The sequence below is a fragment of the Chionomys nivalis genome, chromosome 24 (genome assembly GCF_950005125.1).
Source record: "Chionomys nivalis chromosome 24, mChiNiv1.1, whole genome shotgun sequence".
NCBI classification, from domain to species: Eukaryota; Metazoa; Chordata; class Mammalia; order Rodentia; family Cricetidae; genus Chionomys; species Chionomys nivalis.
In genome coordinates this window covers 32,425,616-32,452,979 of record NC_080109.1, presented here as the reverse complement: position 1 = coordinate 32,452,979, position 27,364 = coordinate 32,425,616, and the positions used below count along the sequence as shown (strand labels likewise).

Below are 27,364 nucleotides of genomic sequence, written 5' to 3'. Positions count from 1 at the left end.
TTCAAGGCAAGCCTAGGCTACATAAGGAGTTTGCAGGCCACTCTGAGTTATAGACCTTGTCTCAAAAAACAAAATAAGCAAACAGAGCACAGTTAGTAGAAATGAGATACACTGTATGAGACGTAAGCTGCAATATGTATTCCTTCGTGCATTCTACATGAAACATGAGTATGAATATTCTTATCCATTCCGGGCATTCTTTATGCTTCTCTTTTCCCATTTTTTATCCTTTGGCAGTTTGGGACATTTGCACAGTGGAGTTGAGTTGTGCTCATTACCTCTGTCATCCCCTCTTCTCCTGAAACCTTCCCTCCTCCCAACAACCCCGCCCCCCACCACACACACAATCTCCTGTGTCCTGTGACCCACTGGGTTATTAGGTTTGCTGCATGAGCATTGCCAGGGATTATTTACTGGAGCATGGGCAACTTTTCAGTGGCTACACCACTGAAGAAACCATTACGTGCCAATAGTCCCTTATGGGCCGCTCCCCCCCTCTGACGAAATGTCTATGAACCCAGTCTTGTAAAGGCCGGTGCAGACAGCCATGGCTGTAATAAGTTCACAGGTGCAATGGTCCTGTTGTACCCAGCAGGTGTCTTTTTGTGCACGTGTCCCGCCATGCCTTGACTCTTCCCTTCTTCCCTTTGATTCTAAGGCCTGGGGTGACATAGATGTCCCATTGAGGGCCAGGCACTCAACCATCGCTTATTCTTTGCCCTTTGGCCAGTTGTCCTTAACCTTATAATATAATGCGATACATATTTATTAACTTAAAGGGGAAAATAGAGGTAACCGTTAATCATTTAAATGCACAGAATCATCAGTGGGAAGCATTTTTCTCCAGTGGAATTTCTGCAAGTTCCAGTGCTTCTGGGGTCTCAAGTGTGGTACCTCTGTTCTGCACACCAGAGTACACCAGAGTAGAAACTGAAAGACAGTTTTTATGCATTCTTCCAAACACGGTGGTATCCCTCTGCTGATCTGTGGCGAGACTTCATTGTCACAGAGTTCAGGGTATCGAGGATGGACCCCTGTCATGTCAATCATTCTGTTCGTTACATTCTCCACTGCAGGAACCTGTGAGGAAGCACAGCCCTCCCAACACGATTGTTTGAATGAGGTGCAAAAGGCTAGTCGTCCAGACACAGCACCTTTGCCGTTTACTAATTTGGTTGTAATCAATGATTAATGAGACTGTAGTATTAATCACCTTTTGAAAGTTAGAGTAGACTTCAAACTTTGCTGTATTGTGCTTAATGGTTTTTCTCAGAGTCTTTACTCTTAGTCATTTACTCTAAAACAGCAAATGGACTGGGTGCGAAGTTGCACACCTATAGCCATAGCTCTTTGTGTTACTGAAGGAGCACGTGACCTCACAAGCTTAGGCCAGCCTGGGCAATGCCATACGATCTGCTCTTAAAATAAAACCATGACCAGTTCTAGTACCCATCCCCACTCCCATCATCCCCTTGCCTCATTCCCTCAGAATGTGTGCTCCACTAGAGTTCATTGTCTTTTGTGTTGATTTTATTGCTGCACTCCCAGCAAAGAGACTGGGGACTGGAATGCAGGACGCACTGAGATACTTGTCGGATGAATCAGCGCCTGTCACTTTGGTAGGACACAGCCAGCCATTGTGTCGCCTTCTGAGCTGTTCCAAGGAATAGTCACAATTAATGCTGGTTCGCTTTCCTATGTCTAAAATCAGCTGTTTAACCCTCCAGTCCCCTCCCTCTCTCTGCCCCTCCCTTCCCCCCCCTCCAATGCTCGTGCCCTCAGTTGAGAAGAAAAATAACTTAGCTCCTTCTCTTCTGTGTCCTGGATACTTGTAGTAAGCACCATAAGAAGTTGTGTGTTCTGAGTACTAGGTAATTTGTAGGTGGGTTGGATCATATTAACCCCAGTTTTGACTCGAAAACCAAAACTCAGAGGGAGCCCCTTGATTGGTCCTGTGACAGCTGTCTAGTGAGATTCAGAGCCAAACCCTTTGTCCTGCAGAGTCAGAATCTCTATTGTCCCCATCACTTGAAAGACCTAGGAGTTGTAAATGGTTGGAAGATAGAGAGGAAGAAAATGTGTACTTCAGCCCTTTTTATTGTGCACATGCCCCCCAGGTTGGCCGCAGTTCTTCCCTCGTGTCTGCTTGTTAAATACAGAAAGTGTATTTCTTAACACTCTCCCCCAGTCATGCCACAGTGGCTGTAGCTAAGGGACTGGGGAGGAAGAGAGCTTCCCTGCAGGAATGGAGCCCGTCCCTTGAGCTACTGCAGGAGGTGATGGACCTCTCCACGGTTGCTCTCATTTCCATCTCCTTGTTGTGGAATATTAATTTAAGATGTGTTACATTTGTTTATGCTGTGGATCATTTATTTAATGATGCACAGACGTGTTGTGGTGTGGGCGGGGGGGTCGAGACAGGGTTTTTCTGTATCTTTGGAGCCTGTCCTGGAACTAGCTCTTGTAGACCAGGCTGATCTCGAACTCACAGAGATCCACCTGCCTCTGCCTCCCAAGTGCTGGGATAAAAGGCGTGCACCACCACTGCCCAACTGTGTTGCATTCTTTTATATTGCATTTGTTTAACTCTGTGAAGCTGTGTCGCTGTGCCTGTCTAAAACTCCTGACTGGGCTAACATAGAGCTGAACAGCCAAAAGCGAGGCAGGAGAGGGACAGGCGGGGCTGGCAGGCAGGAAGAATAAATAGGAGGAGAAATCTGGGAACTGACAGAGATCAAGGAGAGAAAATAAGGGTCAGTCACCCAGCCACAAAGTCAGAGTGAAAGTAAGACAGAAATTTAAAGAAAAGGTGAAAGCCCAGAGGCAAAAGGTCGATGGGATAATTTAAGTTAAGAAAGGCTGGCTAGAAGTAAGCCAAGCTAAGTAAGGGTGGGCATTTATAAGTAAGAATTAATTCTCCTTGTGTGATTATTTGGGAGCTGGGTGGCGGCCCCCAAAAGAGGCAAAGAGTCAAAAGAGTAAAAGAACCTACAACAGCTCCTGTTTCTTCAGTGCCTTTTGCCAGGTTGAGAACACTCCTCGCTTGGATCATTTCTTCAGCTTGTTCTTTCAACGAGCTCTCCAGCCTGACAGGTTGCATCTCAGCGCCAGCCCCAGTGCGAAGCAGTACGATGCAGCCAGTGCCGTGCTTTTGGACAGCCTCCCTGGAGTGCGTTGGCTCACACTTCCACAGGAGCTCAAGGTAATCTTAGGGGTCCTAGATAAGAATCGGAACCATCTGCCTCCTTCTAATCCATGAGTGGGCTCATTTTCTTTTTAAAATAATTTTTAAAAACTTACTAATTGAGGAAGACCTGCCACCGTGGTGTGTAGAGGTCAGAGGATGGGTTGGTATGCTTGGGTCCCTCTCTCCACCTCTGGTTATGTTATGTTATGTTATGTTATGTTATGTTATGTTATGTTATGTTATGTTATGAGCTCACTGGCCCTCTTCTCCCTATCTCTTTGTGTGTGTGTGTGCTTCAGTGTCTGCTTTTCTTACATAGTGTCTTGGTCATTTTCTTTTAAATTTCCTGACTGTTAATTCCAGAGCCTTTACCTTGTCTAGTTTTAGCCATGTTTTAACTGATACTTTCTGTCCTAAATATGTAGGATCGCTGATTGGTGCCTTGTGATCTGTTTTCTTGGTATTTGGACATCTCCATGGGGAAGGACCACTAGCTGGAGGCCCTGTTAAGGAGGTGGGGAAATGTCAGGAGAGAAAGTGGTCTTGGCTCATGGTTAGAGCTCAGCCCTTAGTGAGCCTGGAGGTTGGTGGACTGTGGGCCTTAGCATTGTTTGTCAGGTTTCTTCTCCGCTCTTTGCTTGAACAGACTGGCTAGCTAGCATGAGCTAGGGCTGGGCATCTCCCTCCTACGTGGGAACATAGGAGGTTTCGTGGTCCTCTTCTGAAGTGAGGAAGGCTATTGCCGACTGTGTTTACCCCTAGGTCTGCCACATCCTGTGGGGTTGTGCTGTAGTTAACTAGTTTCTCCATGGGGGCGGGTTTGCTGAGGAAAACCCAGTGCTCTAGAGAATGGCAGTGGTCCCTTTCCCATTCCCTCTTAGTGTCAGAGTCAGGAGGGCATTTTCTGTGGCAACCTGGTTAGCCTGCTGGTGGGAAAACTCACAAAAGCTTGGGGGACCAAGCAGCCTGGGTTTCCATGGAGTTTTCAGCTGTGGAAACCACCCACACAGAGCCTCTGGCAGCTTTCCGGTAGCGCGGTTCTCCTGTGTTGGGGGTTTCAGCTCCTGAGTCTTTTATGGAGCTATTTTGAGTACCTGGCTGTGTTTGTCTGTCTGTCTGTGTTTCAGAGCTTGAGGCCAGCAGTTTGCTGTGTTCTCGCCCCTCTTTCAGACACAGAAGAGTTGACCTTTTGTGCTGGTCAGCTTTTGACTTGTTCAGACTGAATACCTACTTCAGGTTTTCTACATGTGTGACCAGAAACCAGGATCCCCAAAGCTTTTGTTTTAGCAAAAGGCTCAATGAATGTTTTTTTTCTTTTCTTTGAGATTTTTTGTTGTCTTAGAATAGTAACTTTTATTGACAATGTATCTTCTAATGAAAATAGTAAGGAATTTAATCCCATAAAGACTTGGATTTAAAACGTAGTTGTGAGGCAACTTGCAGTTGGCAAGTGTTCAATGGAAGTATTTGGTTTTAATTTGGAAGTAATTTGTTCCAAGTTTAGTATATGATGAGGTCTCCCTTTGGTTTTCTTTCCCAGGTGGTTGAGAGTTTTTTCACCATGCTTTCCTCGGGCACCATAGTTATTGTTAGAGGAACAGTTAGCCATATTAGTCTAACATCAGCCTGGAAACCAAGTATAGCAAAATTCATGGACTAGCCCAATATAAAAAATTACAAGTGTTTGTTCTCTTTGTCTGACAGGTTTTTTTTGTTTTGTTTTGTTTTGTTTTTTTTTTTACAAGGTAAAGGGTTCTCACCAAACAAGAGAATACAAAGCATTTGCTAGGTGCAGGGAAATGTGGGTCACAAGTGAGTGATAAGTTGCACTGTGTGAAAAGCATTGAAAGGCATGACTAATGTCTCAGGAGCTTTTGTTGTCTTGATACAACACAGTGTGGGACCACAGCCCTGCAGAAAATGCCTTAGCCTTTAAGGAAAACAAGAGAAAAAAAGCAGGCAAATCCCTATTTACACATAGTGTGTATGCTACATATTTAAGTAACTATTTTTTGTATGTTTACACATTTTTGCATTGCAGGACAATTTTGCTCTGTTTTTAAATATAGATGCTTCAAGGAAAAGCTCCAGCAATTTCCATGGAAATGAAGCCAAATCCTATGTAAAAGATTTTTGTTTAATAACTCTGTGGGGAAGTTAAGCTGTGCCAGATCCCAGGGGAACTCCTGCTGTAATGTTTTAATCTGAATAACGATTGGCAACGCTTTATTCAAGTCATTGTTTCTAGGAGAGAGAGACAAGGAAGAACGTCGGTATTTTCCAAGAATCCAACTGACCAAAAATACACAGGAAGCAGGAAAAACAACCCAAACCAGTTAACCACATTAATAGTTATTTTCATTTTGTTTAATTTAACAAGTTAAAAAAAATAACTTAAAACAAGAAAACAGTTTTTTATCTCATAAATTGTTTTATGTTGATCAGAAGTTTTTTTCACCATTTTTCAGCCACTTTTAATAAAAAATACATACGTTAAATAAGTTAATGTTTTATATTTGCAAAGCTTAAAAATAACATGTTCCATTTAGAGATATTTCTTGTGTAGTGCGACAGAGAAAGATACTTGCTCAGTCCCTCAGGCAGCTCTGAGGGCTCCTCCTTGTGTTCACACAGGTGGAACTGGACACAGTGTTGAGTGACCTTGAGGCTGCTGACTTCGAAGAACTGGTAAGAAGGGGAGGATTTCCATAGAGGTGCAATGTTGAACTGTCTGTAATCAGTCATTCCGAGCATCTGTCAAGTGGGCTTAGAGCATTCGGCCTCTGCTTTGACACTGGCCATGTCTACTTGCCCCAAGGTTTTCTATTCAGCTGAAATATCAGCTACACAATGTGTGTAATGAGGTTAGACAGTGATCAACTTGACAAACGCTAGGACTTTGTGAGGACAGAGGTGGAGATGGTTTGATGATTTGAGAACAGTAAGTCTGAACTTAACTTGGAACGCTCAGTTCAAGTGACTTTAAACTCTTTAAAATTTCCATTTCCCCGGTCTCCCCAATGAAAAGAACAAAAGATAAGTTGTCAGTAAACAATTAATATCGTTAACACTCAAGCCACTGTGTATAAGCAACTCCTTGCCAAAAGGAGCTAAGTTCCTCAGAGACATGGAATGTTCTAGAACTTTCAGAATGGGCGCAGATTGTGTGTGTTGGGGCTGAAAGTCGGCTGACTCAGCACATGGGAAGGGCATCCAGGGCGCTGAAGCGTGTAAGTTCATGATGCTTGGAAAGAAGGGAACCAAGTCACTTCTGTGAAAACTGGGGACACGGGGAAGAACCAGACATTCATGCTTCCTTTCTTGTCTGAATCACACGTCAAGGTGACCACAGAGATCAAGAGGACAGCAGGCAGGACATTGTTGGCAGTTGCCTTGGCTTCTATATCTTTGGCTGTGATAAAGTGCTCTGTTGAAGCCCATCCATTTATATGGTCCAGAATCCCTGCGTAGGGAGTAGACTATGGATGTCCCTGTGTCAGTTAAGATACATGTCTCGGGGTTCACGTCCCAAGTGATGCTGCATTTGCAGTTTGACAAGGAGCACTATTTGCACTGTGGAAGGACACAGCCACCCATGAAATACCTGAATGAGGCATTACGTCATCTACCACCATTAAGTTAAGGGCATGTCACATGACTCTATTTGTAGAAGGGAAATTACAATCAGTTAAATCCAGACTGGGAACATGGGAAATCTTCTCCAACAAATAAATCACAGAAAGATGGAGAGAGAGAGAGACAAGAGGATAAAGACCTTGAAAGAGGCTTTGAAGAGACAACCGTGTAAACCAAGTCCACTGTACAGTCTTCCTTGGCTTCTCATTCAAACAAGTTTTTTCAAAATATCAATGAAGTGGGGCATGATGGCACACACCTTTAATCCCAGCAACAAGGAGACAGAGGCAGTTGAACCTCAAGTTAAGGCCAACCTGGGATACATAGTAAGGCCCTGTCTCTAAGTAAATATATATGTGTGTGTGTGTGTGTGTGTGTGTGTGTGTATATACACACACATATATATGTAAGTAGACATTTGTGAGACAATTAAGGATACATAATACTTATGGCTTTGTATTAGATAAGAATAAATCAACACTGGCATGATAGCTATCTATTTTCGTAATATTTCTTCTGTTACTTTTTTAAAAGTATTTTATTTGGAGTGTATGTTTGTACCTGGCTGTATGTATGTGTACCGTGCACATGCTTGATCCCGTAGAGGCCAGAAGAGGGACTAGGATCCCCTGGAACTGGAGTGGAAGGTGGTTGTGCTCCACCACTGGGTGTTAAGAACTGAACCTGGTCCTCTACAAGAACAGTAAACTCTCTTAAGCTCTTAGCCGTCTCTCCAGCCCCTTAGAGTGCATTCTGAACTTATTTACAGAAGAAGTGGATCTGGGGTTGATCAGAATAATGTAGTAAGAGAGGGAAAGGCAAGATATGAGGAAACAAGCTGACCCTCACACTCGCCTTGTCCAGTCTGGGCAGGAGTAGACATGAAGGAGCTGATACTGCTGTTTTCTGACTTCCACCTTGTGCCTCTGCTTCTAAGCTCTGGTGTTACAGGCATGTACCACTATGGCCTGCTCTGTTCAGTGCCCTTATTCTTATGGATGGAACACAGTTTCAGACACTTATTTTTTTCTGATTTTTCATTTCCTCTGCGTTCAGGACAAAATCAACAGGGAAGACAAATGTTTCTCTTCTTGCTTTCCCACTGGCATCCCAGGGGTGGCTGTTCTCAGAGCTTGGAATGGATCTTTCTAGACTTTTCTGTACCTTTCCATTTCTGCACAGAACCCCACGTGTACGGATATACATATCATATATAGTTGTGGGAAAGTAAAACAGACCAGCAAAACAGAGATGAAGTGGTGTTTTGTTCTGGGACTTGTATTTTCTGCTGAGCAGCGCATCCAGTAGTTTTGATGGCTGCACTGTTCCAATACCTGTACTGTTCTCCCACACAACACCAGGCTTAGCTGAGCATTCCTCCATTCCTGAGTGTGGCCACGTCTCTAATTTCTCTGTATTCCAAATGAACTATTGACTTTCACAAAAATGTCTTGATTCGCTCAGTTACCGTCTAGATTCCTGGAAGAGGGAATGCTCAAATAGTGTGTCTGTTCTGGTTAATTTTTAAATATCATGCACTTGCCAATATAAAATAAGTTGTGCCAATTTGTGCTTTCAAAAGTGACTCCTGGTGATATTGGATACTGTGGATGATAAGAGGAGCTCCTGCCATCACGGCTGTTTTCAGAGCCCTCAGAGAAGAGCCAGTGCTGTGGGCTGTGACGTTGTGGGGACGTGGAAACACACTGGACTTTCACCCTGGTCCCCTAGCATTTTGATGTCTACAGTTCCGTAACAAGTCATTTCTAGGACAGTGGTGGCTCATACCTTTAATCCCAGCACCCAGGAGGCAGACACGGTGAATACCTGGTCTACAAAGTGAGTTCCAGGACAGCCAGGTCTGTTACTCAGAGAAATCCTGTCTCGAAACACCAAAAAAAAAAAAAAAAAAAAAAAGTTATTTCTAACAAATGTAATCTCCACTTCAATTGTTACAGCTTAGCTGCAATATTTTTATCTTTTGTATAAAATAAATAAGTGCCATATTACAAATACATAAATAAATCAGCTCTGAATTTCCCCCAGTCCGAGGATTACTGTGACATGAGACGGCTGTACACAATTTTGGGGTCTTCTCTGTTTTACAAGGTAAGTGGAAGCTCGAAATATTTATCAGTATTCAACTGCTACATGCATAGACCTAAAGTAAATTTTCTCCGACTTTTATGCACATAGAAGAAATGTTACCACTTTGCATCTGTGTGTAGGTACAAGACTATGAACTGGAAATAAGGCTGCAGAGATTTATAAATGCAGTAAAAATTGATGTTTTACTATATGTTAAGGCATACAGTACTTAAAAGAATAAAATATATAAAAGAGAACATCAATATGTTCTTTTCTTTTAGAATTTTAAAAAATGTCATGTATTTAGTATGTGTGCATGCATGAGCCACAGAGCGTATGTAGAGGTCTAAGGACAACTTGAAGGAGTTCTTCTCTCCTTCTACCGTGTGGGGCTCCCAGGATTGAACTCAGGTCATCAGGTTTGGTAGCCCGTGCCTTTACCCACTGAGCTCTCTCCAGCAACGCATTCTTAATTTCCTTTTTCAGTAGTGTTCCTGCTCCTTTTAGCCTCTTCTTTAGAAGTGACATATATTATATTTTAAATAACTGCTTCCATGTAAAGTTTTAAGAATCAAATCAGTGCCAGGCGGTGGTGGCACACGCCTTTAATCCCAGCAGTCAGGAGGCAGAGGCAGGCAGAGGCAGGCGGATCTCTGAGTTCAAGGGCAGCATGATCTACAGAGCAAGTTCCAGGACTGGCTCCTTAGCTGCTTAGCTACAGGGAAACCCTGTCTCAAATAAAAAAAGAAAGAAAGAGAGAGAGGGGGAGGGAGGGAAGGGGGAAGAAAGAAAGGAAGAAAGAAAAGTCAGTTTAAGTATTTTACTTTAAAATATCTTTAAAAACAATAAATAACATACTATAAAATCAGCTGATATAGGAGGTACAGAAAAGAATCAGTTGTGCCAACCTTGGCCCCGCTTCCTTTTCTAGTCCCAGTTTTACCCAGCACTCAAGGTGACCTTGCTTTGTGTAGGTCACCTGTCTGCTGGGTCCCTGAAGCTGTCAAACTTGATCTGCAGTTTGACTGGATTTTACCAGATCTTAACTTACCCGCGTTAGAGCTCCGTTATCATAAGCCTACCGTTCCAGTGTTTATAAAACTCTTAGAAGTGCGAGCTCATCGATTCACATTACCCACCGCTTTGGCTCTGCGTGATTAAATCCCAGGGTTATTTGGTGTGCAGCCATCTACCCAAGGATGATGTTGTTGAGATTGCTGCGTACTGTCGCCAATACTGCCTACTGCCTTTAGCAGCAAAGCAAAGAATTGGCCAGCTAATAGTATGGAGAGAAGTCTTCCCGCGGCACCACCTCCAGCCTCCTTCAGACTCAGACACCGAGGTCTTCCAGGAGCCTGAAGGGAGATATTTTTTACTAATTGTTGGACTGGTGAGTTATGAACTTCTTTCTTGAATTTCATTTTATACTTTTTAAATCTTCTTGCTTAAATACACAAGCAAACATGCTGATCTACAAGTAAGAATATGTTACTTGCATTCAAGGAAATGTTGCATGCCACTCTGTTTCCTTCCTTCTGTATCTATTTAATACTCATGAAGAAATATTAGTAAAAATCCAGTGTGCAGTTTTAGCAGGGTCTGAAGATGTCTTGTTCCCCTTCCTATCACGACTTTTCCTTTTGGCTTGTTTTGGAAAACATGAAACAATGTAGATTTGAGCCCTGTATGGTGATGGTCCCTAAAATCCCAGCACTTGGAAGGCTGTGAGGCAAGAGGATTTCCATGTTTGAGTTAGGCAGCCTGGGCTATACATAAACCCTGTCTGAAATGATGGTGGTGATAATTGAGGCTATTTGGAAGTTATTTTAGGAAATTCTGTGGACTAAGAGAACTGACTGATGATGAATTGATGCTTTATCAAAATAAAACAATATGAGATTGTTTCCATTCTGGGTCAAGAAGCTTTGATGGTGGGAAAAAAAAAAAAAAAAAAAAAAAAAAAAGAGGAGAGAAAGGTTTTCAGTACTCACCGAGTATTTGCAAATGCCCCTATGCCTTTAGTACAAGCCTGCACATATGGGCTATATTAAGTGTTTCCATGGCATCTGAACCTGTACCCATCTTCCTTTGCAGCGCCATTATGTGTTATGTGTGCTGTTAGAAGCTGGAGGCTGTACATCTAAAGCTATTGGGAATCCTGGTCCAGACTGTATCTATGTAGATCAGGTCAGAACAACTCTTCATCAGCTGGAAGGGGTAGACTCCCGCATTGAAGAACGGCTAGCCTCATCTCCGGGGCCCTGCCTGTCTTGTGCTGACTGGTTCCTTGCTGCACCACGCGAAAAGGCTGATAGTTTGACCACTTCACCTATCCTCAGTAGACTACAGGGGTCCGCCAAAACAGCGACCTCTCCAACATGCAGAAGAACCTTTTTCAGTGACTATTCCTTCAAGGCACGGAAGCCCAGTCCCTCCCGGAGCAGTGGCGGATGTGAGCCTGGTGAAGCTGGAGAAGGTGTTGGTCTGAGCCCACACACTACCCCGGATGCAGTACGGAAGCAAAGAGAAGCCGATGGTTCGGAGGACAGCGTGGCATTGCTTAAGGTGCGCGTTCATCCAAGTGTCTGCATTGTGATCCATAACTGTTAGAATTTTTTTTTTAATTTAGAGAGTGGTCCTTATTTGCAGTGGTGGGTGTTTTAATCATTGCTGGAAAACCAAAGACTTAGAACTAAAAAGAGAAAGAAATACCAGGTGCCATCACTTGAGCCCTTGGCATCTAGGACGTTCAGGCCACAGTGCTTCCAGGTAGAGAAGCATCAGCCCCTGGTCCACATCCATCAGCCTTTCTTCTGTGTGCATAACAGAACATCCTAGCTGTGGGGCAGTTTCTCTGTCACTCTAAATAGTCAGTAAAATATTTCACAGAGACAGATGATCAGAGTGAAGAGGAGATGCCTGTTTGTAATAGCTAAGGGTTTTTTTATCTACACTTCCGAATGTCAGAAACAGTAGAAGTGTGACCATGAAGCACAGAGGGTGTTCGTACTTAACGGTATGACTTTTACCTACTTTTCCATTCATACCATAAAATACCCAAACAGTTGTTAGAGTCATCGTCACCCCAGGAGCTTTGCACACACTCCTGTGATGCTGGGGGCTCCCCAGACAGTTCTCAAACTTCCTGTCAAGTGGACGGAGGTGATGCCAGACAAGGCAGAAGGAAGCGTGAATCTGAAAATGGGCTCCGTGTTCCTGAGTGCTGTGGCAAGCACGTGCATAGATAGTCTCTCCCCTACACAAACAATGGGGTGTTTGGAGCCATGAGTAGAACATATTAGGAAGTGCCCATGTCCTAGCTATAACTATTATCTCAGTTGGTAAAATAAGTAGGTGACAGAGACCATGAGAATTTGGGTAAATTATTTATACCCCAGGTGTAATCAGCTGCCAGGAGTAAGACACATCTGTGACCTTGAGGCATCCAGACAGCAGGGAGACAAATACACTGCATATATATTTGATAATGGAACTGGTGGAGACTTTTCACCATGCCCCCTGACTTGACTTTGAATTCTCCTTAGCAAAGAATAAGCCAGGAGGCAGATTGGCATAAAAAGTCTTTAACGGAAGCAAATGCATCACAAAAATAGCACTCTTAGGTTTTGAAATTTTTGAATGGTTCTGCTCCTTGATCCTATTCTTAAATGCAAACTGACCTACTTCTCTTCCAGCTCGCTAAGAAGAAGTCGACACTTCCAAATCCATTTCATTTGGGAAATTCAAAAAAAGAACTTTCAGAAAAAGACGTGGAAGTCTATAACATGATGAAGTAAGAAACTTCTAGCATAGCTTTTCACTTTAAACTCGTGGTCCTTGAGGGGTTTCACCGTAAGAAAGTACAAAGATGCTTCAACAAGCGTAACTATGGTATAACTCACAGTATGAGGTAACACCTGTGGTGTTTCTGTGATGTTTCATTTACACACTTGGGGATAAGAATGAACATATTCTTATCCTAATGAAAACACCAAAGAGCATTTCAAAACATAGAAGTTGCTCTTTACCTCTCTCCCACAGGTAATGTACTTTTTGGATGTCTACTTGTTTGTTTGTTTGTTGTTTTTTGAGACAGGGTTTCTCTGTAGCTTTGGAACCTGTCCTGGAACTTGCTCTGTACACCAGGTTGGTCTCGAACTTGTAAAGATCTACCTGTCTCTGACTCCTGAGTACTGGAATTAAAGGCATGGCCACCACCGCCCAGCAAGGATGTCTGCTTTTTAAATAAGAGTTTAAAGACTAATTTTAGACTCTAGTAGATGCCTGGTTATGCTAGCCCCATTCCTGTAAGTGATCGTTGCCCCTGGCATACCGCTCAGAATGCTGAACGTCTAGAGAAGGAGGGGCTGGAAATTGCCTAAATTCGAGACAACTGTGAAAGGCCCTCCGTGCTTCCTGGTCCCAGGCAGTAGATGGTACCTCTGTCGGAACTGCACACGGTTCAAGCTTCTCTGTCCCTGCATCCGGCTTCTGTCACTCAATCTGCTGCAGTTCCATAGAGCACACCCCACTACCTTCTCCCCGTGTGTCTCCCTCTCAGACTCTGGGTCCTAGAAACTGGTCCTGAACAAACAGATAACACTCAAACTCATATTGAATAAGGAATTCTGAAGTAAAAAGACCCAACTAAAGAAGAAATGTATAATTACCTTATGAAGTGTTATATACAGTCCGTGTGTGTGTGTGTGTGTGTGTGTGTGTGTACAGATGTGCTTGTGTATGCTGGTGAATGGAAGCTAGAGGATAACCTTGATGGTCATCCCTGTGGAGCTACCTAGCCTGTCTTTTGAAATGCAGTCTCTCACTGGCCTGGAGTTAAGCATGCTAGGCCAGCTTGCTAGTGAGTCCCAGGGCTCCCCTGTCTCTGCCTTCCCATGGCTGAAGTTGCAAACGTGCACCACCATGCCCTGGTTTTTGCATGGGTCCTGGGATTTTAACTCTTGTCTTCATGCTTACAAGGCAAGCACTTTACTGAGTGAGCAACCGTATAAGCTCTTTTTTTACATTTATTTTGCGACTAACTACCTGATCTGCCTGAATCGTCCTGCCTTGGTATTTAATGTTGATGTCATGTGTGAGACCAGCTGATAAAACAAAATTAATTGCACGTAAGCAATAGGACACGTCGAAGTAGAATCCACAGACGAGGGTGTCTCACCGCCACCATCCTACGGGTGGAGATACTTTCTAAGTATGTGGAAAGTTCATTTTAAAAGCATGCTATTAAATAAATGCATTATATCATTCTCACTTGTATATACACACCTTTGTAAACATATGATTTTAAATCCTTTATACCAAGCATTTTATTCAGTGGCAGCTACATCCACTGTTTCCACAATCCCAGCCTGCCCCCACCTCCATGATAAAGGGCCCCATTTTCCTCCCTGGCTTTGTTGCTTTGGCCTCCCAGCTCCTGGAGCTCAGCAGTGGAGAGGAGAAGATGGGACAGAAAGAGCAGGCTGCAAAGTCACCAAGCCCCACTTGCTTGTTCATCCCAGTTTGTCCCAGGACACTGCTTCCCAGTGGTTAAGAGAGCAGAATAACATTTACTCTCATGCATGATCATTATGAAAACTGAAATCGAGGTACTCTCGGGCACACACTGTGGCACATAGAAGACATTCATAGGAACTGTTATTATTTCTTGCTTTTTTGTTATTCTTTAATTCTTCTTCCTTTGGAAAAATGTAAATATTATTCATAGGTTCTGCTGACCTGTCTGAGATTATGTATGGGAGGAAGAGGCAGGAAAGAAAAGAAAAACTGGGGGCCTAGAGAGATAGCTCAGTGGTTAAGAGCACTGGCTGTTCTTACAGAAGACCTGGGTTCAATTCCCAGCACCCACATGGCACATAAAGTTAAAGAAATTATTTTTAAAAATAAAGGAAAACTGAAAACAGTAAATGAATATTTTTGGAACATGGTTCAAGAATAGAGTCATGTGAGAATTCTTAGTGCTTATGAAAAAATTCCAAGAAACGAAGACCGGAATCTTGTGACCTCAGTTTCTTCAAAAGTATGGAATTTTTCTTGAAATGTGCTTTTGTGCCCCTCCCAGGTGTAGCAGCTAGGAGTGAGTTTACTTCAGGTTATCCATTACAGCTGGCTAGTGAAAATTGTCTATATGCCTCTATGGAAAATCATGGTTTTGGTACATGTGGCTTGTGTGCTGTGTGCGGCTTACCCTTGTGATTGTACACTTTACTCGTGTGACTCCTCTTAACCCTCAGAGTATAAACTGTCTGATGCTCTGAATAAAGTTGACTGTTGCATGGGACTTTAGCCAGCCTTGTTTTGGCTCCACTCTCCCAGGTCCCACTGCCTCTAGCGTGATGAACTGAGTCTAAGTGAGAAGGGTGTGGTAAAGTGGAATGCTATCACAGCTGTTGACACGGTGATGAGGACGCTAATCTAACTGTGCTGCTAATCCTCAGTGTTGTTGCCGTGCAAAGAAGTTTAGTGCCGCTGATTTCAATGTGTTTAGTTTGGTAGGAGATAATATTGTATGTGCCCCACTTGAAACTGATACCATTTTTATGGCTTGTTGAAATTTAAGCCAAACATAAGCTCGGTCATGGAAAAAGAGGGCCCAGCCAATTGACTGTTTAGCGAAGAGACAATTTAAGTCACTGCAAATGAATTAGTGTTTATCCTTCCATGGCTGGTACTGTTTGTCTCCATTAGGGAATTAAGTATAGCCTGGCCTGTGCTTGAGTCAAGGGCAGGGAATTAGACATTTGGCTCAGCTTTCTGTCCACGGTTGTATTGCTAATTTATTTCACATAGTCTTGTGAGAATTATACAAAATTGAAAGTGGAAATAATTCTCCTGACTTAAATTTCCTTCTCTCTCCTTTTCAAGATTGACCTCCGGTCCGGAGAATACACTCTTCCACTATGTCGCCTTAGAAACAGTGCAGGGCATCTTCATCACCCCCACCCATGAAGAGGTGGCTCAGCTAGGCGGTTCCGTCCACGCTCAGCTAATTAAGAATTTCCATCAGTGTTGTCTCTCTATTCGTGCAATTTTCCAACAGACATTGAAGGAAGAGGTAAATATTTAAATGTAGCTTTCTGCCAATATTAACTCTCTGTTTTTTTTTTTTTTTTTTTAATCAACATGACCATCAGTGTTTTATTTAACTCAGTTACACTGAACTCTGTGGTCTGTAATCTTACCTCTGGAAATGGTTGGTCTGATTTTTCCACAGCAAAGTACAAAATTGGTAGTTTATAGTGTCAGCTAGTCACTCATATCTGAGATTTGTAATTTAAATGTTTATTAATTGACATCTGATGTTTCAATGTTGCACCCGTGTTTTTGTTTTTGTTTCTTGGGTTTCTTTCTTTTTTTTTTTTTTTTTTTGGTTTGGCTTGGTTTTTTGAGACAAGGTTTCTCTGTGTAGCTTTGGAGCCTATCCTGGAACTTGCTCTGTAGACCAAGCTGGTTTTGAACTCACAGAGATCCTCTTGCCTCTGCCTCCCAAGTGCTGGGATAAAAGGCATATGCCCCACACCCCATGCTTAAGTAGTAATATTATATATATATAATAGATCAATTGGATTCTTGTGGTGACTGGAAAATTGGTATTGTTCTCTTGTTATGGAAAAAAATATTCAGAGCTTTATGACCAGGCCTGCAGCTCAGTTGGCACAGTGCTTATCTGACATTCAGGATGCCCAGGGTTCCATCTCCTACTCTGAGTAAACCTATACAGTGGTGCACATCTGTAATCTCAACACCACAGAGGATGAAAAATTCAGAAGTCATCTCCAGCCTCATAGTAAGTCTGAGGCTAGCCTGGGCTACCTAAGACCCTGTCTCACAAAAAGGAAGAAGGACTGGAAAGGTGGCTCAGCAGTTACAATCACTTACTGCTCTTGTGAAGTCCTGGGGCTTGATTTCCAGCACCACATCAGGCGACTCACAACCACCTGTAACTCCAGCTCCAAGGGACCCGATGCCCTCGGGACTCCATCAGCCTCTGCACGCATGATTCAGTAACTACATGGGCACACATATACTCATGAATAATAAATCTTTTCCAACAAAGGAAGAAGGAAGGGGAGCGAGGGAGGGGGAGTTGTAACTGATCTAACATCTGTCCAGGAGCAGCTCTCTGACGACATGTGTGATGTATGCAGCATACCAGTTTTGTGAAGAACTTGGCTTTAAAATAACACTGGGCTGGGAGTAAGGAGCCCTGACTTTTCTGTTCCCCCTGCTATAAAGTGATCCAGCAGGATTATATCACGTCTTGGGGCCCGTTCCACAGTAGAGTTCTATCTTCCATGCTGCTTTCAGGGTCTCAGAAACTATTATTAATAGGACGAGTCGTGTTTGACCAGGGAGGCCTCCCTGCTTTCATTTCTTGGGCTCTTTCTTCCTATATTAGCATTCTGGTGGGTGCTCTGGCAATGTGATCTACCCGTTCAGTCACATTTAGTGACAGAAACTGGCCTTAACTGTTAAGGCATCTGCGCTGCACCAGACACTATTCCAGGTGCTAGGAAAGAAAACAAGCTTGTGTTTGTTTGCGTTCGCGAAGGAGCTGAACAAAGTGGCAGACAGCAAATCCAGAGTGGGTGTCGAGAGGAATTTAATCAGAGTCGGGCTGAGTGGTGCAGGCTACTGTACAGGTTCCCCTGATCATGTCAAGCAGTTTGTGAGCAGATAGGAACGAAGACAGAGAGGGCTGTGTGGCTCTTTGGAGAGCACAGCTTCTAACAGAGGGACAGCAGGTCTCTCTGGGCACTCACTGGCATGGGCACATATACAGACACACAAACCTTAAAAGACCAATGTGATGGCACATGTCTATAATCCAATGACTCCGGCATAAGAGACAGTAAGAGTGCCACAAGGTCAGCCAGGGCTGTGTAGTGAGACCCTGCATTAGAGACGGGACAGGGTAGAGGGAAGGGGAAAAATAATATTTGCTCTCTGCTAGGGGGAAAGCTTGTAATCTACCTTAGGAGATAATGTTTAAACCAAGAATTGAAGAATAGGAATTTTGTGCAGGTGAACAGGAAGAGTAATACCATTGTAGACATTTAGAACCAGAGCCAGCCATCGCCATCACCATCCTCGGAGACTTAGGTGAAACCATTTTGTTTTTCTGCCCTGGGGACTGAAGTCAGGGTTCTGTGCATGCTAAGAAAGAGCCCCCCCCCCCCCCGAGCTACAGTCCCAGCCCCGGTATTTTCCAGTGCACTGTCAGTATAGTTAATACTCCTGACTTCTGTTGCCTTACAGAGAAGGAGAGCGCTGCGTGGTGGGGGTTGTCCGGAGCCTGCAGACTCGGTGTCGTCTCTGACCCCCGTGAAAGAGCATGGTGTGCTCTTTGAATGCTCGCCTGAGAACTGGACCGATGAGAAGAAAAGCCCGCCAGTTATGGCTTACTGGGTGGTGGGGTGAGTGTGGGAAGGGTGTGCACGTAAAATAAAGGACCCCCCCAGTTATGGCTTACTGGGTGGTGGGGTGAGTGTGGGAAGGGTGTGCACGTAAAATAAAAGACCCCCCAATTATGGCTTACTGGGTGGTGGGGTGAGTGTGGGAAGGGTGTGCACGTAAAATAAAAGACCCCCCAATTATGGCTTACTGGGTGGTGGGGTGAGTTTGGGGGAGGGTTCAGTAGAACCATAGTCAGACACCTACCATGTAGTTCTAAACCTAGAACTAAGATAAGCACTTTACAAATGATCCAAACCAATGCCTATCCACTGGTCCATGGACATGAGAACCACCTAATCAGTTGTAGAGTCCAGAGCGTCGTGCATCTGTGCCCCAACCCAGTGAGTCAGATCTGGGAGTAGGATTCTGGTTTTTAGCTCCCTTGTGATGTGATAGGCAATCCACTAGGTTTGAGAACATCAGCCTGAATGTAATTGTGTAATACCATCAGAGCTGTGTTACAATAATTCATCTGGACACAGCCCACAGGTGATACCAGGTAGGTACACACCCAGTACAAGGATAGAAGGTACACGTTCAGAACAAGGGACAGAAGAATCAGACAGTCGGGTATAGGCAGATTTTTCTGTGCTGCTTGCCAGCTCCCAAATAACCACACAGAAACTTCTTATTAATTATGAAAGTTTAGCCACTAGCTTAGACTTATTAACTAGTTCTTACAACTTAAATTAATCTATATTTTTATTGATCTATATTCTATTACATGGCTTTTACCCCTCTCCCATTTTTTGTGTCTGACTCATTCAGCATCTGACTGGCTTCTTCACGCATCTCCTCCCTTCTTCCCAGCATCCTCTCTGCCCCCAAAATTTTGCCTAGCTATTGACTGTTCAGTTATTTATCAAACCAATACTAGTGACAAATCTTCAAAGTGTCCAAAAAGATTATACCACAACAGTGGGGAGATAAATCAGTGGGTAAAGCACTTGCCCTGCAAACATGAAGATCCAAGTTCAAATCCCAGAGCCCATGTAAAGCCAGACAGTAGAACAATCTGTGACTCCAGTGCTGCTCTGGAGAGGTAGGAGGCAGGCAGGAAAAGCTCAGAGCTTGAGATTAGCAGCAGTAGACAATGGAGTTTGTTTCACTTTTTTTTACTAGAGCTAATGCCTAAAGCTGTCTGTTTGCCTACTCTACACATACACACACCATAATGTACATGAATACTCGAGCACACACACACAAATGTAGTGTTAGTCCAATTCTATCTGCAAATGAGTTGTCATTTTTATGTATTATTAATAATAGCAACTTAAAAATGTAAGTGGAAATAAAATATTTCATGACTACCATGCTTAAGATGATACAGAAGTGTTGCATAGATGGTAATAATAAGCAGGTTTAATATTCAATACTGAGGGGTATGGTGATGTGCATTGATTAAATAGGAGGTTTACACTCTAGGACAGTAGCATTAATTAGGACATATTTATTTAGAAACCAAGCTCTTTTCTATTTTCTGTAGATTAGATTCATGAGCTTTTGGTGTTAGTGGTGGTGGGTATTTTGTTTGTCTTTTGTTTTTTCAGATATTATTGGTTCTCCCAAAACTGAAAGAAAACAAAAGGAAAAGGTTTTATCACCTTTAATTTCTGAAATGACCATGTTTTTTCTTTCTGCAGGAGGCTCTTCCTTCACCCAAAACCTCAGGAACTTTATGTGTGTTTTCACGACTCGGTCACAGAAATTGCCATTGAAATGGCATTTAAATTGTTCTTTGGATTAACATTGTAGCTATGTTTGTAGGATACAAAGCAACACACAAATGGACCATGCGAGAGTGCCAGGATGGCTGAAATCGACATATAAAGATAAGGCTCAGCTTAGTCACTTTTCAGTATTGAACTTCTCTTGTTAAATGTTGAGAGGCAGTGCTGTTGGGTTGGTGTGTCAGACATCCGAGCAGATACTTGGTCAGAGTATGGAGACAAGATTACTAATTTATTGCCATTTTGGTATACCATGCTAATTTATTGAATAGTTTTAAATAATGTGAATTCTTTAATAAAAAATTAATATAGATGTTTATTTGGGGATCATATTCAACTCATTTTTTAAATTGAAACCCAATGCTGACTTACACGGTGAAGGGATCATGAAATAGAAGAGGTGACGAGGTTCTGTATCGGTGAGCTCTGTGTTGTGAGGAGCCCTCACCTGTCAGGCTCAGAGAATCTGTGTACTAATAACATTATTACTGCATTGGGAGTTTTTAAAATCCCAGTTAAGAAAAATGCATTGTTTTCATGGTATGTATTAGTCAGTATCTAAATTTGCAATATTTGTGTTCTGGTTGCTTAGCAAATCAAAGGCTTCTCATTCGTCTCAGTATTTTAGAAGATCCTTTCCTGCAGACGAAGAGGGGAAGGATGGAAGTTAAAAGTTAATTTATATTTATTCAGTTCTCTTTATTCTTTGTGATAAGCTTTATTTTGGATTAGGAGACTTATTTTTGAATTTTTAATCATCCATAAGTTTTTTTTCTTCTGTTGAAGTACATTCTGGTACACATACATTTTATATCACCTCTAGCGGATCATACTTAAAACACTGGAAGAGGGCTGGAGAGATGATTCAGAAGTCATGAGCAGGCACCTCACAGGAAAAGCCCTAAGTTCAGCTCCCAGCACCCACATCAGACAGCTCACAACCACCTGTAACTCCAGGGAATCCTTTGGCTTCCGCAGATATGCATGTGAGCACGCACACACACAGTGCATACACACAGACACACAAGCACACAATTAGAAAATAAAATCCCTTTGAAAACACTGAACCAAACTGTTTAACAGTGTCCTCGGGTAACTTCTTTTATAAAATACTAGTTTTTGTCCTAGAGATAAGCATCAGTCTGTATTTCCCAAAGGGAGAGGGAGCACTTTAACCAACAGCTGTTCCCTGAGCTTCAGTAGTAGAGAAGACTGAGTAGACATTGATTTCATTGGCCATGAGAATTCAGTATATTGAAGAAAAGAAAAATATAGTAAATACTACATTTATTATTACCATCTACCCGGTGAGCATCCCACATGCTCAATAGTCCCCACACCTTACAGTCCTGGGTAGCTTCTCCTTCAGGGATTACCATGTTGGAAGGAAGCTAACTGAAGTCGATCTAAAGTTCATCCTGCATTTTCCCTCCTTTAAACATGAGCGTTCCAGCTGAAACTACAAAGTGTATCGGCGCACCCCGAGCCGTTTAGCGTTCCAGCTGAAACTACAAAGTGTATCAGTGCACCCCGAGCCGTTTGGTCTTGTAAAAAACTTTACCCTCTGTTGTCAGTTAAGAGGTTCTCATAGAGGCATTGGTGACAGACACCGGCTGTTTATATCACCAGTGACTTCTGGGCTTTAATTTCAGCTTTCAAGGCAGAGAAAGAAATTCTGGATCTTGAAGGGTAGAAAAGAGTTTGAACTATCTCCCCTTTAACAAGAGTCAAATTGGCTAAGGCTGTCCTCTGTCTCAGACTGCCTGTGTGCCAATGTATGTGTCCCAGCATTTCTAAACGTATTTATTAAATGCTTTAAGTTTCTGAATAGACCCTTAAATCCCAAGCTGTTTCTAATACTGATCGTTATATTCAGTGTAGCCGTGGTCACCTCAGATTTTCAAATAGAAGATACTAAGACTTGGGATTTTAATACAGAGAACTTTTTTCCCAGTTAAATTTTGATCTGTTGGTGCTTTTTTGGTGTCAGATAACCATGAGAACGCTATTTTAAAAGGGGTGTAAAACTAGAAAGCAGATAACAGATCTTAAAGATGGGCCATTTGCTGTGTGGCCCATGTTGAAGAGGCATTGCATTTTGAAAAAATAAAATGCTGTCTTCTTTTTCATCTCCAGGAGAGCATTGGTGGTAAACTTAGCTGACCATTTCTCTGAATAGTTCAGACTCACACCTGAAATGCAATCAGTCTTACTGTTGGGCATTAAAGTCCTGTCTGTCTCTGTTACAGGGAGCGGACAGAGAGACATAGCGATGGGCTCTCAGAGAAACCTTCCTGAGTTAGGCTTCATTCACATCCTAATACTAATGTTCCAGAGATCATGAGATACAGTGTCTACCTAACATTCCTCGAAAGTCAGACACAGCCAGGCATGGTGCCGTATGCCTCTAACCCCAGTGTTCAGGAGGCTGAGGCAGGAGGATATAATAAATTCAAGCACAGGCAGGGCTATACAACAAGGCTCTATCTCAAACAAACAAAACACAAGGACTTTCTTACTTCTGTCACGTGTTTCTTGGCCCCAAATAAATTTTAGACTCTTGCCCTTTCTCTCCCTCTTCTCCCTATCCGTGGCTTTCTTTTGGCTCTGTCATGTCAGAGAACTGTACCTAGGAGGGTACAAAGTCTTTGACTTTTTTTGCCAAGGGACAGTGGATGACAATGTGTGCCTAACAAAATGGTAATTGTGAAATAATCACTGTCTAAATAAAAATTGAAAAAAAAAAACTGTGAAACCAGTCTACGAGGTTTGGCTGCTCTGACCACTGTGTTACAGTGTGTTCTCTAAACTGTGGCTGTCACATACTCTAACAGACGAGGTGTGAGCTGCAGCCACTACTAACCACCGTTAAGTGCCCTCTGCCTGAGAACAAGGGAAACAGCTGAGTCCAGTCTACCACCACACAACACGACGGGAATACCTGGGGAAACTACTGCTTACTCTTGTGTTGACAATAAGGATGTATATTTTGGACATCTTTTAAAATAGTGCTGCTAAAACTTGATCCTACACACCAAAGCTTATGAGCTAACTTAATTTTAAAGAGTTTTATTTCTGTATGTAATTAAAGCTATTTTTCTACATTATCCAGAGTTTTAAATAAAAGTGTTTTGGAGGTTTGTTTGCATTATAAACTGTCTTTAAAAATGACTGCATTGTGTGTGTGTACAAGCATGTGTCCATGTGCTCACACACAAGCACCATGGCAGAGTTTACTGTCTCTTCCTACTCTGTGGGTGCTAGGGATGGAGCTTCATGCTTGGCAGTGGCTACCCTAACTCACTGAACCATCTTGCTCTCCTTGTGTTACCTTTGCTTACACTTACTTACCCAACAAATGCTTCCCGAACTTTTGCACACTGCCAAACACTGCAGAGACAGCAGCGAACAAATAGTAAGGCTTTCTGCCCTCACAGAGTTTGTGTTCCCCTGGCAGAGGGAGACCAAAATATGATAAAGTATTCTGCTGAATGCAAGGAGAAGCAAACGGGGGGCTGGGGGGGGAGTAAGAACCTGTGGTGTGAAGCTGGTAAACGTGGTGGCCTGGGAAGGATTTGCTGAAGTGAGAAGATGGAACTGCGCTAATTCTTGAAGAGAGAAGAGTAAACAGCACAGAGACCCCGCCCAAGTAGTTTTATAGCTGCATAAACCGTAAGACTCTCTGTCCTTGATCAGCAGATTGTCTCGAACCAGTCTGTTTCAGGTCTAGACTGAGAACTTGACTAGGTCTCGGTGTCAAAAGGTGACATTTCTAAGGAAGTCCTTTCCTGTTGGTCTTCTGCCACTGGGTGCAGATGAGGATACAGAAAGGAATAAGCAATCCTGTTGTCAGCTGTCACACCGAACATGAGCGTGGAGTGTGGGACAGTGGAAACGGCCCTGACGGCAGCGGACTTGTTTTTATGTCGTCAGAGATACCATGTCCGTTAGGGCCAGAGATAGATCCTGATCTTAAAATACAGGCTTACTTGGAGAGTCGTTGAAGTTAAGGCCTCCCTTAAACTTTTTCAAGCATTCTTATTTATTTATTTATTTATTTATTTATTTATTTATTTATTTATTTTGTTGAAAAAAATGTCTGCCTCCTCCCCACCTCCCATTTCCCTCCCCCTCCTCCCACTCCTCTCCCCCTCCCCCTACTCCATTCCCCCTCCCTCTCGAGTCTGAAGAACAGTCCAGATTCCCTGCCCTGTGGAAGTCCAAGGTCCCCCCCCATCCAGATCCAGGAAGGTGAGCATCCAAACAGGGTAAGGGGAGATGGGGTGAGAAAAGTGAGAAGGGGAGGATGGGGGGAGCTTGGGGGAATGGGATGGTTGGGATATAGGAAGGGTGGATATGGGAGCAGGGAAGTATATATCCTAATTAAGGGAGCCATCTTAGGGTTGGCAAGAGACTTGACTCTAGAGGGGCTTGCAGGTGTCCAGGGAGAGGTCCCCAGCTAGTACCTTGGGCAACTGAGGAGAGGGAACCTGAAATGACCCTGTCCTATAGCCATACTGATGAATATCTTGCATATCATTATAGAACCTTCATCTGGCAATGGATGGAGATAGAGACAGAGACCCACATTGCAAGCATTCTTGTTGACACTTCATTACTTAAAGGAGACTGAAACATTTCGCTATAGGTCTTGGCAAATAAAAAGGGGCTGCTCACTTTTGGAATTAGCAGTGGGCATCACAAAGAGTTTTGAAATCAGTGTGACTGATAAGATTAGCTGCAAAAAAAAAAATCTGAGTGATGATTAAAGTGGTTGCTTTAGGAAGGTTAATCCAGAGGCAGCCTATTAAATATAAAGACTGAACACACGCAGATGAGCCACACTAGAGAGGAAGCGGATGGGAATGCATGGGACCAGGAGAACTTGCCAGCTGACGTCATAGACAGACATCAAAATGTTAACAAAATTCCTGCTCTGTGATCCTGGCCTGAATGCCTAGATACAAAATTAGAAAGGTAATAGCGTGCTTAAGATACCAGTGAGAAATTAGGTTCCTGTGTTCAAAGCAGCTAAAACTCATCCACCCTAGAGCAGTATCTCAAGGTTCTTGGTAGGTCGTCCCAAATAAAAGGTAAGGCCCAGACTCTGTATTTACTGAAAAGCATCAAATATGCTTTAAAAAGCAATTCGGAAGATGTATATGCTGCCATAGTGGGGTCTGGTATATTTGATTAAAAAAAAAAAAAGCTAGATAGAAGAAAAAAGCATCATAGCTTCTGTCCTACTGATACATGGAAAGAATTTTCTAGGGGTTGCATGTGCAATATTGCCCAAAAACCAAAGTGATAATGTTTAGTCCAACTGTCTTTTGTCAAGTATTAAATTTTCAAAAGTATAAAACAATACTATTATATATAATTACATTTGTATATAATATAATAATATTATGTTAATTATATTATATTATTAAAAATAATATATAATATATATATAATTATATAGTATATATAATTGATAGATGTAGATATGCTAGTCCCTGAACGACTAGAGTGGCAAAGAGAAACCTGACTTTTCCATAAAACCTGATTTAATAATATATATAATTATGTGTGTGTGTGTATAATTTCAGAAAATGTATTTTTAGACTTCCTACCTGGTAGGTAGCTTCCATAGTGCAGGAAGGTACTACTATGTAGGCTGCCTGGGGAGAAAAGCCAGCAACATTGTCACCCAACTGTGAACTCCATGAGTTAAATGTCAACCTGTGGCTCAGAAGTTAAGAGCACTGGCTGCTCTTCCAGAGGTCCTTAGTTCAATTCCCAGCAACCACATGGTGTGGTTCATAATCATCTATAGTGAGATCTTGTGCCCTCTTTTGGCATGCAGGCATATATATGCAGACAGAACACTACATACGTAATAAAATAATAAAATTAAAAAAATAAATTGTTAACCTGCTAGACCAAGTGTCCTGCCAAGCCCCTATATGCTTCGCTAATTTCCAAGGAACCCAGAGAATCACACAGCAGCCTGAATACTTCACTGCCTAAGTTAATGCTTGACTATCTCGGGAACTGAAAGGTACGCAGTAGCCCAGGAGCCATGGACTCTAACCAGAAAATCCTATGGCGTGCCTCTCAAGGCCAAATCCATGATTTCATGCAAGTAACCAGGGTGAAAACAACTAAGATTCACTAAATATATGAAGCTGCCAAGGGACTTTAAAAAAATAAATAAAACTATACTTTTAGCTATACACGGTGGCTTACGGCTCAGAGGCTAAACTGGGAATTTTGCCATAAATTGGAAGCCAGCCAAGGTTAGAGTAAGATACTGGCTCACAAATTTAAAAATAATAATTCAGGGGACGTGGTGGGGCACGGCTTTAATCCCAGCATTTGGGAGGCAGAGGCAGGCAGATCTCTAATCTGAGGCCAGACTGGTCTACAGAGTAAGTTCCAGAACAACCAAGGTTACACAAAGAAACCCTCTCTTGAAAACCGAAATACAATAATTCAAAATTTATTGATGTACTCTGCAATAGGTTTCTCATTATTTTAACTGATTACGTGTATATTTGTTCGTTTTTGGAGACAGGGTTTCTCTGTGTAGCTTTGGAGCCTGTCCTGGAATTTGCTCTTGTAGACCAGGCTGGCCTCCAACTCATAGAGATCCACCTGCCTCTGCCTCCTGAGTGCTGGAATTAAAGGCGTGCACCACCACCGCCAAGCTAACATTTTTAAAGATCTTTAATATGGTACTTGTCAGCATATTTAGCAACAATAACAACAAAAAAAGTTTCTATAGACTTTAGCAAGTTTTAAAAGTGAGGTTTGTGGAGGAAAAAAAAAGTTTGTGAATTGCTGTCTTAGAAAGTCACTGGTTATTAAACCTGCAAACAGAACTCCCCAAAGGGAGCCCCACACATGGTAGCTCACGTCTTTAATCCCAGTACTCTGAAGATAGAGGCAGGCAGAATTCTTTGAGTTCAAGACCAGCGTGGTCTGCATGCTAGTTCCTGGGAGGCCGGGACTACGAAGAGAATTCTGATTTTCCATAAAAACTGACTTAACGATTAGGGCCTAGCTTAACACACAAATTTCAAGAATCCAACAATCCAACGCCACTGTCTTATCTCCCTTGAATGTTCGGTTTCAATCGAGAATCACTATTCAACAGCAATTTCAGTTTAAATAAAATACGGCAGCGGAACATGTTGACTTCTGAGGAGGAAACGGCAAATCCGATGTCCAGGGTAGCTGGACCAATGGTCCCCGCTAAAGC

The 27,364-nt window shown here is 42.7% G+C and overlaps 1 protein-coding gene across 2 annotated transcripts in view; it reads left to right on the top strand.

The window, feature by feature from the left end:
- Intu (inturned planar cell polarity protein) overlaps window positions 1–23,161 on the top strand; it is a 56,722-nt gene extending 33,561 nt beyond the window's left edge. The window contains exons 8-16 of one of the 2 annotated variants that reach the window (XM_057757156.1): window positions 3,013–3,202; window positions 5,822–5,875; window positions 8,870–8,932; window positions 10,080–10,301; window positions 11,006–11,476; window positions 12,607–12,704; window positions 15,797–15,986; window positions 18,191–18,348; window positions 20,032–23,161. In XM_057757156.1, coding sequence (XP_057613139.1) covers window positions 3,013–3,202; window positions 5,822–5,875; window positions 8,870–8,932; window positions 10,080–10,301; window positions 11,006–11,476; window positions 12,607–12,704; window positions 15,797–15,986; window positions 18,191–18,348; window positions 20,032–20,143 — 1,558 coding nt within the window. In that variant the 3' untranslated portion in view covers window positions 20,144–23,161. The remainder of the gene's footprint in view (window positions 1–3,012; window positions 3,203–5,821; window positions 5,876–8,869; window positions 8,933–10,079; window positions 10,302–11,005; window positions 11,477–12,606; window positions 12,705–15,796; window positions 15,987–18,190; window positions 18,349–20,031) is intronic. The other variant, XM_057757157.1, reaches the window with a different exon arrangement.
- The last annotated feature ends 4,203 nt before the right edge of the window (window positions 23,162–27,364 follow it).